This window comes from Gadus chalcogrammus, chromosome 4 (assembly GCF_026213295.1).
Source record: "Gadus chalcogrammus isolate NIFS_2021 chromosome 4, NIFS_Gcha_1.0, whole genome shotgun sequence".
NCBI classification, from domain to species: domain Eukaryota; kingdom Metazoa; phylum Chordata; class Actinopteri; order Gadiformes; family Gadidae; genus Gadus; species Gadus chalcogrammus.
This window is the reverse complement of record NC_079415.1, coordinates 7,995,084-8,005,878: the sequence shown is the minus strand read 5'-3', so window position 1 is coordinate 8,005,878 and position 10,795 is coordinate 7,995,084. Positions and strand designations below refer to the sequence as shown.

General features: G+C 42.7%; 1 protein-coding gene across 2 annotated transcripts; it reads left to right on the top strand.

Moving 5' to 3' along the window:
* Positions 1-630: 630 nt before the first annotated feature.
* Positions 631-9,143, top strand: amacr (alpha-methylacyl-CoA racemase). Of its 2 annotated transcripts, XM_056589352.1 has the most exons (6): positions 631-732; positions 1,390-1,664; positions 2,563-2,706; positions 3,881-4,041; positions 4,854-5,040; positions 8,256-9,143. In XM_056589352.1, the coding sequence occupies exons 2-6, from the start codon at positions 1,418-1,420 to the stop codon at positions 8,663-8,665; spliced, it is 1,149 nt and encodes a 382-aa protein (XP_056445327.1). In that variant the 5' UTR covers positions 631-732; positions 1,390-1,417; the 3' UTR covers positions 8,666-9,143. The 2 variants fall into 2 exon arrangements, with proteins under 2 accessions (XP_056445327.1, XP_056445328.1); XM_056589353.1 differs by lacking the exon at positions 2,563-2,706 and having other exon boundaries at positions 637-732.
* The last annotated feature ends 1,652 nt before the right edge of the window (positions 9,144-10,795 follow it).

Here is a 10,795-nt window from a genome sequence, read left to right as displayed (position 1 = left end):
TATAAATTCACTGTGCTCTCACTTTACTGGATTTATTTGTATTTTTAATTTCACCCTGCCTCCCTGTCTCGGACATTTAATATCAGTTGGCATTTCCAAAATGATAATTTCAGAAACCTACTGTCAAACTGACATGTAATATAAAAAGGACATGTCCTCATGGACGTCTGTCTCACAGACTCAATATGCAAAGTGGCCTTGAAAATGTAATACATAGGCCTACTAGAGGCCAACTATCCTACTAGAGACTGTCTTTAGGATCTAACTATCACATTCTATCTTTAGGATCTAACTATCATACTAGATGTTAACTTACATACAAAAGACTAGCTAACGTACTAGAGTAACCAACACATTAGGCTAATTAACATACTAGAGGAGAACTAACTTAGGCTACATACTTGAGGCTTTACTTCAAATCACCAGTCTTTATCTCCAAAGATTGAATACCTTCATAGAACTACATATCGGACATTTTTGCATTCTAAATATGTAGGGCTACAAGTTAAAGTTTTATTTTTTTTTAAGTCATTCTTTTGTTTTTTGGTAGGCCTACTTTCTTATCTTTCAAAAATTGTTGCGGGACAATATATACTCAGATACCCAGAAAGCACTGCTTTGCTCTGACGTCACAAGGGAAGTGGCGTCTGATGTTCAAAATAAAGAATCGCATGCCCTGCTGATCCGTAGCTGCAGTTCGCAAGTGTCATTCGAGCTGACATCTCCTTAAAGGTAAACAATGGTTAAGTTCATAAACATGTCTACAGTTGGCAATTCATGTAGACATGGTGCATATATGCTGAATGCTACACGCTAGATGCAAACTTATGTGTAATAACAACACAAAGTGCTGTATTAAGGAGCTCAGCCATTGAGTCGATTGCATTGTTTTCAAATAGTCAACACGGTTGCTAATTTCTAATGAGTTTAACATTAACAAAGGCCTAAGAACATATGTTGGTACGTGTATTGGCGTTTCAATAGTGTTATATAACAACAAGGAACGATCTTCGACTGCAACTTATTTGGCTTGTATGGAGACCACCTTTGGACCCTGTTGTAAAATTCTGACACCTTGACTAGCCCGGTTACATATTAGACACATACTAGGTAGTAGGCTACTGGGTCAAACAGTGATCCATTGAAATGAGTGATTTAGAATAAATACATGGTCGACCTTCTTAATGGATGTCCTTGTCTCAGCCAAATGCAAACATTACTTTGTTTATCCAGATAAAAAAAAAAATATGTATATATATGTATATCTATATATAAATGAAAAAGCTTTGCATTCTACCAAACTGTTTCAAGTTGGAAGTCGTGATATTATTATGGCTTCTTAAAACGGGCAAAGACATGATATTTCATCTTCCTAACCTGTTTCCCCAGGCGTTGTTTTGTGTTATCAGCGCTTCCAATGGCACTGGCTGGTATTCGTGTCATTGAACTGGCTGGCCTGGCGCCCGCACCATTCTGCGGCATGATCCTGGCAGACTTTGGCGCCAGCGTGATTCGCGTGGACCGGACGAAGGCTGCCATGGCGCTGGACACCCAGGCGCGAGGAAAGCGCTCGGTGGCCCTCAACCTAAAGACACCGGAGGGCGTTGGCATCCTCAAGAAGCTGTGTGTGCAATCAGATGTTGTTCTGGAGCCCTATCGTAAAGGTAGGCTCCGATCGGTCTGGAATTGGAAAGTTAAGGTGTGAGTGTAATTAGCCTTTACAAGCTGTTTTGAAAATCTACCTCTTCTGACAACACAAGTGGGCGTGTCCACCTAGATGTGTGCTGGATAGATGAATAACGTTTTCTTCAGTCCACTGGGTAGGCTGGCAGACTGATCTATCTAGCACACATCTAGGTGGACACGCCCACTACGGATGTCAGAAGAGGCAGATTTTCAACACGTTTTGTTTTTTGACGGCTATCACACTTACACCTGGTGGGATAATATGTTTACCTTTAATTGTTAGGTTAACCTCACAATTGTTAGTGCTTGGCACTTGGTTCTGTGAACATCCTTACTGTACCGACAGCAATATATTGTTTCACAAAGGTAATTATTCTAAGTCGCTTTCGGATAAATGCATCTGCTAAATGCATCTGCTAAAAAGTCTAAGTGTAAACATAAATTCCATTCAGTATATTGGATTGTTCAATTCGGTATATTGGAAAAATGTAAATTTCGGTTCAGTTCAGTATAATGGAATGTTAAATTTGGTTTCGGAAAGTTTGGTTGGTTATCGGAATGTTCAGCATCATTAGTAGGCAAATATCCTTGCCGAATGCATTGGTGTTAAATCATGCATGAAGGAAATTGTCCCACTGTATCTGACTTTGATCTCTCATTACCCTTTAGATGCTCTACCCTTCAGCCTGTTTGAAAGAAGTAGAATAATTGATGTCTTCCATTTTTGATAGGAATGTCTGTTCCCAGTTGTGTCTGATTAGCGACTCTATTCAGCCGTCCCAAATCCAGACTCTATACTCTTAATATGATATAGCAGTTTTACTATTGACTTAATAAAGGGATACATTTATGATTTTATTTCAAACCAAATTCCAGGTGTAATGGAGAAACTGGGCCTTGGTCCGGAGAAACTGTTGAAAGAGAATCCGGGTCTTATCTACGCTCGGCTTACTGGCTACGGACAGAGTGGGCCATACGCTACGGCGGCGGGACACGATATAAACTACCTCGCCATGTCCGGTAATGGCTTTGACTTTATATTGAAATCCATACATGCATTCGTTTAAAGGGGACATTTTATACCACCAGGTGTGAGTGTGATTAGCGGTTGCAAGCCGTTTTGTAAAATCGGCCTCTTCTGACATCATAGGTGGGCATGTCTACCTAGATGTATGAAGGATAGATGAGCAACGTTTGCTACAGTCCATTGGGTAGGCTGGTAGACTGATCTATCCAGCACACATCTAGGTGGACACAACCACTTGCGAAGCAAAACGTCTTGTAATGGATAATCACACTCACAACTGGTGGTAAAATGTGTAACCTTTAAAGGGGACCTATTATGCTTTTTCGACTTTTATGACCTATAAACGTTGATTGATAGTCATGTTCAACCATACTAAAGTGTCAAATAATGACGTACATGCATTTCAACGTATTCCCTGCTGACAGTCTGGGGTGGCTGTGCAGAGCGCTAAACACTCGGGACAACGTTTGCGATTCATTTACATTTACATTTACATTTACATTTACATTTACATTCACTTGTTCACATTTCCGGGAAATCATACTCCTGCCGCGCCCCCATATGCCTGGTCAAATCTGCCCCCGCGCACGCTTCAAGGAAGGTAACCAATCACAACGGAGTTGGGTTGGCAGGAGGGAGGCGAGGGGGCGGAGAAGGACGAAACCGAGCGTTGACAGAGAATGCTGAAAGCGCCCAGATGAGAGGAAGAGTTTCCCGAAAATCTACATCGTTTTTTGTGTATGGTTGGTTAAACATGACTATCAATCATTATACCAACGTTTATAGGTCATAAAAGTCGAAAAAGCATAATAGGTCCCCTTTAAGCAAACGCTACCACATGCTGAATTGGGACCGCATATAATATTTAGTGTCAAGCCACAGGATAATTTGGCAGAATGTTTTGCTGATTGTTATTTAAATAAAATAAAATTAATTTTGAAGTGAGTGAAATGTCAAATCAGTTAAGTGTTGGCATTAGAACGTCATCTCAAAGGAATGTGCTGATGTATGCGGTTACATTTAAGTGAATAATATTCACGGTTTGTAGACAGGACCTGACGTGCTTAAAGAAAATGGTATGATATTGAAATAACAATTCCAAACGACAACGACGTCGACATCATTTCTGTGCTCTCATTCTCTCCCCTCTCAATGTTCCCGCCGAAGGCCTGCTGTCCAGGTTGGGTCGTCACGGAGACAAGCCCTATTCGCCGCTGAACCTGGTGGCGGACTTCGCAGGAGGAGGCCTGACCTGTGCGTTCGGGATAGTCCTAGCCCTGCTGGAGCGCACCCGATCTGGGCAGGGTCAGGTGATCGATGCCAGCATGGTGGGTGCACTACAGACGATGCTGAGTGCTGAGACGTATGTACGTGTCGCTGGTGGTTAGCTGCTCTGGGCTCGGGCCAAGTGATGGCATGCAGTGAGGATCAGTCATGTCTGCTTGAGGAAGCATGATCGTTTCTGGTGTAGGAGGGTTTGTTCCCTGGCTTTTTTCCTTTTTTTTCCTTTTTTCCAGAGAGGGCCCTACAGCTGTCTGCAATTAGGAGGTGCTTTTTCTTATCTGCTTTTTTATTAGATTATTTTTAATTTCCTTTTTTAACTTCTTTCGTCTTCTTTTTTAATCCTATTAAATGAGGAGACATACGACATCGCTTATATAAATCTCGTGAGGGAAATTCAGGTGTACAGCAGCAAATACTAAGTAAACTAAACTGAAAAGGCAAATCCTGGATAATTATTGACATCAAGGCGAACATGTTTGGCTGCTGATTGTGGTTGGGAGAGTAAGGATAAAGAATATAATAAAATTGTGTTCATTTATTTACATACATCAGTGTTTCCCCTAGATTTCTTTGTAGCAGTGGTGCTGTGAGTTGGTAACCTAGCAACACTAGGGGGGACCGGGGCCATGCCCCAACCGGAAGAAAATGTTAAAAAAATAATCCTTTAAATGGTTACTCCTGGTGAGATTTTAAATTACATTTATATAATTTATAAATTAATAATGCCTTATGCATCTCCTCTGAGTCTTCACTCTCTCTCTCTCTCTCTCTCTCTCTCTCTCTCTCTCTCTCTCTCTCTCTCTCTCTCTCTCTCTCTCTCTCTCTCTCTCTCTCTCTCTCTCTCTCTCCCTCCCAGGTGGAGGGCGCGGCCTACGTGGGCTCCTTCATATGGAAGTCGCGAGCCATCGGCATGTGGGAGCGCGGCCGGGGGCAGAACATGCTGGACAGCGGCGCTCCCTTCTACGACACGTACCGGACCGCCGACGGGAAGCACGTGGCCGTCGGGGCGATCGAGCCCCAGTTCTACCTGCAGCTGCTCCGCGGTGCGTTGTAGCGTACGGAAACCATCTGTCTTTGTCTATGTCTCTGTCTCTGTCTGTCTCTGTATCAGTTTCTCTGTCTCTGTCTCTTCCTCTCTGTCTTTGTTTCTGTCTCTGTCTCTGTCTCTGTCTCTCTCTCTCTCTCTCTGTCTTTGTCTCTGTCGCTGTCATGGTCTCTGTTTTCTGGGAGGTAGGTGTGCATTCATCTCGCCCAGGTGATGGAGGCACAGTCTGACCCTACGTAACCTAAAGGAAGATGTATACAAATAAATGTCACTTTGGATGATAGCTACTACTAAATGTAAAAAATGGCTTGTAATGGCTAATCAAACTCACACCTGGTGGTATAATATGTCACCTTTAAAGGTACCATGGCATGCTACTTTATGGATGCTTTAATATAGATATTAGTGGGCCCCAACACGGTATTTGAAGACGTTACCGAAATTCAGCTGTGGTTCAGAATTACAGCCACTATGAGCCAGTCGCACATTGAGCTTTACCCAAACGCGCCGTTTCGGTGTCTGTAGCTTTAATACAAATGAGGAGGAGAGGGGCGGGTCAAGGAGGAGGGTGGGGGTGTGGCCCTCTATATCTAAATAATATCATATTACGCATAGATAACTATCATATATATTATCACGGCCAAATGCTGTGCGGCCTCCAGAAGATATTATTGATCACGACTGCGTCAGGTTCTCCGACGTCTCTGGTTCTTCCACGTCCACATCAATATGAAGTAGTCTGAACGACGACATGGTGGAGAAAGGGATTGTTGCCTGCGATTGTTGACCGCGATTTTCTCCCGCCGGAGCCTCGCCACCTCGGCAGCGGGCAGCGCTTAGGCAAGACCGCCTCCTGCAGCGGGCAGCGGGCAACGCCGAGGCGGTGGTCCCTCGGCAGCGGGAAGCGGGGCTCAAGCGGGAGACAATCTCGGGCAGCAATCCTTTTTTTTCCTGGCTGAGATAACCTCCACCACTGGTCTCGTTGTGGAAATACAAGAGACGAGAGTCCGACGTGTTACGTGCCATAACACCAACAGCAGAACGGTTTTCAAAATAAAAAAGTGTAGGCCTACAACACTTGCGTTACAGTCCTGGTCCTGAGCCCTATTTTCTAAATAATATAATATAGCCTAATAGGCCTACATATCATATCATACATATCATCACGGGCAAAAGCATTGTGCGCCTCCAGATGATATTATGAATCACAAACGACTGCGTCGGATTTTCCGACGTCTCTGGTTCTTCCACTTCCACATCAATCTGAAGTAGACTGAACCTGCCCGCTGCCCGCTTCTGGGCGGTGGTAGAAGCAGGCAGCGGGGCTCAACGATGGCTGAGATAACCCCCGCTACAGTCTCGTTGTGGAAATGAGAGAGACGTCAAGAGAACCAACGTGTTATAAGCCGTAACACAAACAGCAGAACGGTTATCCAAATAGCAAAGAAGTGTACAACACTTGCGTTACAGTGTGTCTAATCACACACAGACACACATGTGGCGCTCGCAAGGTCTAAGCTCATTGTCTCATTGGTGGGACAAATTCTCTGGGCGGGCAAGGCAGAGAAAGGGGAGGTAACTTGGCCTCTTATGACGACATATGGGGCCACATTCCAAATCAGCACGCCTGAGCTTCCATTTTTTTCAAAGGCAAGCAGGAAACCTAGTGCTCGTTTTACAACGAACGCAAGTTTTAGCCACTGGGGGACCATAGGCAGACTAGGGGAACTCATATTAATGTTAGAAAACCTCATAAAGTGAGATTTTCATGCCATTGGACCCTTAAATGTGTTATTAGGTGGATGCTTTTATCCAAAGAAAACTTGAACAATACCGCAAGTGCATACGCTCTCAGCATGGTGTCATATATTGAGGCACATTTCTTGTATCATTTTTACTTTAACTGTTTGTAAAGGTGCTGTTGTTGGTAAGATTAGAGAGTTGCATGATTTTGAAATGACCTAAAAAATTATCCCCTCCCTCTCTGCTTCCTCCTTCCCTACGTGTCGCCACTCCACGAGTTGCATTCGACGCATTGTCATTCCCCGAACCAATCGGGCGAGAGATGCCCTGACATGCTCTGAAATGTGCCAGGAGCGGTTGGAATTCTAAATTGGCTCATACAGAAACACAATAACATACTGTACTCCAAACGCTCAGCCAAAAGGAAGGCAGCCTCTTGAGGCTGGAGACAATTTTAATGAATTACCCAGAAGTACGTGACGGTACTGCTTTCATTTATCTTTAATACAATAACAACACAAACCAAAAGAGGGAGGCGCCGTCAATACAAAACAAATATTCTGCACGAGTTTTCACTCACTAATAACTCAGTAATAACTGACTGATGGTTTTGCCATTTCCGACAAATTGCACTATAGCTCTAAAATCAAACCTACAGCATCGTAGTCCGCCTAATGTATTAATTGTTGTCATACATGCAGACAAGTGATGAAATATGGACATTTAAATCGATTTTAATAGTTTGGGGGAAAATGTACGACTTCACCTACAGTGCAGTATATAGTGCTTGATGTAAGCCTGAACTTGCTCATTACATGCCTTTCATTCCACGGCACAAAACTTGACAGCTTAGGCGCCAAGTTATTCTATTCAACGAATGGGATCAAGCTCTTTATTTTTTTAGACCAATGCAACTTAAAAGACAAATGCACACACACACAAGGCTTAATCTTTAAGACTCCTATTAGCTCATATCGGAGCTGTCCATCAATGGTCTTTGTTGTGGTACACTGAGCTGTAGTGAGGCTCAATAAGGCACAAGTCAATTTTGAGATGCAATTTAATTCCGGGGCAAGCGATGGATGAAACATTGGGTTGTTTGTTTGTTTGTTGCTGGGTAAGTATGTTTGTGAATACATTTGAGAGTTGTAATAGAATTCACGGGGGTAATTCAAATCACATTTGTCCTCCTGAATGCCGGAAGACTGCTCTGCTCCCAATCTCATCTGAAAGTGTGCTGAGGGGCCAACACAACAACATATTCTAGACATTTGCTAGTTTTAATGTGATTCTGAGAGTCGAATCATTTCTATATATACCCTGTTCCCATTTTGCTCCAACGGTATTTCATGTTTTTTGACATGACTACTAATGTAGGCGTTGTATTGAAGAAAAGCTCCTCTTCATCATATTTTTTGAAAGGCTTGTCTCTGACACCTGACTTCTTCTGAACGTCTTGTTCTCTGCCAGGCTTGGGATTGGACGTCGCAGACCTGCCCCCTCAGATGAGCCCTGACGGTTGGCCGGAGCTCAAGCGTGTGTTCGAGGGTTGTTTCGCCACCAAAACCCAAGCCGAGTGGTCGCGGATCTTCGACGGAACGGACGCCTGCGTCACGCCGGTGTTGTCCTTCGACCAGGTGAGCTCCCACCCCCACAACAAGGAACGGGGGTCTTTCGTCAGGGATCGTGGAGAGGAAGAAAGCCCCCGACCCGCGCCCGTTCTGTCCCGTACCCCCGCGGACCCCTGCCTGGACCGGGACCCTCGTATCGGGCAACACACCCGCGAGGTTCTGGAGGAGTACGGCTTTAAAAGCCATGATGTGGAACGGTTGCTGGCAGCAGGTGCCATAGAGCATAACGTTCCCGAGGCAAAGCTGTGAGCTCTGTGAAATATAAGTGGCTTCTCAAGCCAACACGACTTCGGGGGAATGAATGTCAGTCACACCAAAGACACACAAATGCAATTATGTAAAGGAGAACGAAGGAGAATGACATCTGGTGCTTTTAACTCACAGCCAATTGGAGCGTTGCCTCTGGGGGCTGAGGATATTTTGTTTTGATTAATTGCTAATTTAGTATGTGACAGTACTTTCATTTATCTTAATACAATGAAATACAACAATTTTACTGTATTGTTCACTTATTTCTTTAACAAAAAAAAAAGTTACCATCGGTAATTTAGGATGTGGGCATTATTATATATTTTTAGTTGAATCAACATTTTCTGAAATTTAGCTAGTATTTTTGCTGTTGAATAATAGTGCCTTAAAGTACAGGAACATTGCCTGACGTTATATTGTAAATACTATACATAAATAGGTTTTCAACCAGCAATAAAAATGTATTGAAATTTTCTATGTGTTTTTTGTGTGTGTGCAAATGGGGTTGTGAAGACATTCTGCACTTCACACCATGCTGTGTCATTATATGCAGAAGTCCTATAGGGGCTCTCCTTTGTTATGCCTGTAGCTCCTATGCTTCAATGCCATTATCAGGGCCCTGCAGAGACCTTTTGAGGGGCAGGGGCTCTGAGGACACATGGAACAAGATTTGTTAACAAAAAATGTCATCTCTTTATTTTAAATAAGGAATTACCCATGTTCAAACTAAATGTATTGGGTAATCATACATAGTAGTATCCATACTATATCAGACGAAATTGTACATAATACTTAATCCACAATTTAACCTAAATGTACTAAACTAAATGTAAAACAAAAAATGAATGAATGAAATCGAGAATCATTTATTTTATTCTCGAATAATTGATTTACACGTTCATTTTTAAATGGTCATGTGTAGTTTTTACGAAGCATTTAACATTTAAATGGCCACTCGAAAGAGCACTTTGGACATTGTCTTTATATGCAGAAGTCCATTCAGAGGCAAAGGGCAAGGTGCTCAAGCACCATTTAGCCCCCCCCCCCCCCCCCCCCCCCAGCACGTGCCTGGCCATTATGATTGTTGATATGATTTTCTGTTCTTCATGTCCATTCACTCTTGGGGATTGAAAAACCCACCAGCTTTAAATATTCTTTTACCTGTGTTTTTCTTTTTATCTACACTGAAATTCAATTTCTTTCGGCTTTCAGTTTAAGAACTGTGTGGGATTACATTTGTTTGCAACACTACAAGGTATTTCTCATTTTTAAAAGGTCCATATTTTACCGCCAGTGGTGATTTTGATCTCTATTGCTGTAGCCAGCCGGGGATGCCGAATATTTTTACAAATTGGCAAATAAAACGCAGCGTGCTGCATCCATGGAATCAAACTGGATCAACTGAGATTTTCCTCACTTTTACCCAACCTTAAAAGCCTTGTTATTTTTTGAAAAGCCTTCAACGTCAGAGCCGTGCTGAACCAAGGGCTCATCTTGGAGTTGCATTTAAAAGATGGTGATTGCTTGGAGCCCAGAACAATTCCCAGACGATGTCACATGGAATGGAAACGCAGACCACAAGGGGCTGAAGGAACATATAGGAATAGAAGTCCCTGAGACTAGATTTTCCGGGTAATTTGGGTGGAGGCGTGCATGGCTTCAATATTGTGAATTTGGTCTGCAGTACCCATTTTAAACTTCTATATGTAAGAGAAACAGCTTCAATTAGACGTGGGTGATATATTATACATTTTAGAGTTGAAATCTTTTCTTGTTATCTATCTCTAATAGATATATAACAATGAGCTATTTGAGCTGCTGTCCAGATGATAGCACTTCAACAGACGGTACCCTTCCTGGGAATTTGTAGCAGAACGTCTATATTCATTTTAAGTCTTAACTTTCTTTCCAAATGTCTCTATTTTTAAGGGTCCCATTTAATTATTTCAAAGCATTTGCCCTTCCCTTCTACATTCATCTGTAAAAACTGTGCGAGAAAGTTCACATAAAGGCTTTAATTTTAATCCTAATAACAGAACACCATTATGCCGCCAAAGCATGACTAACATCCACTATTGTAACTGAGCCAATGAACATAACTGCTCTGTCAACACTTTCGTAGGAGCAGAT

What these genes read in the sequence shown, in the direction of transcription:
- amacr (XM_056589352.1), top strand. Translation starts at nt 1,418, where the DNA reads ATGGCACTGGCTGGTATTCGTGTCATTGAACTGGCTGGCCTGGCGCCC. An exon ending in AAACTACCTCGCCATGTCCG is followed by an intron (nt 2,707 to 3,880) that starts GTAATGGCTTTG and finishes TTCCCGCCGAAG; the next exon opens with GCCTGCTGTCCAGGTTGGGT. An exon ending in AGGTGATCGATGCCAGCATG is followed by an intron (nt 4,042 to 4,853) that starts GTGGGTGCACTA and finishes TCTCCCTCCCAG; the next exon opens with GTGGAGGGCGCGGCCTACGT.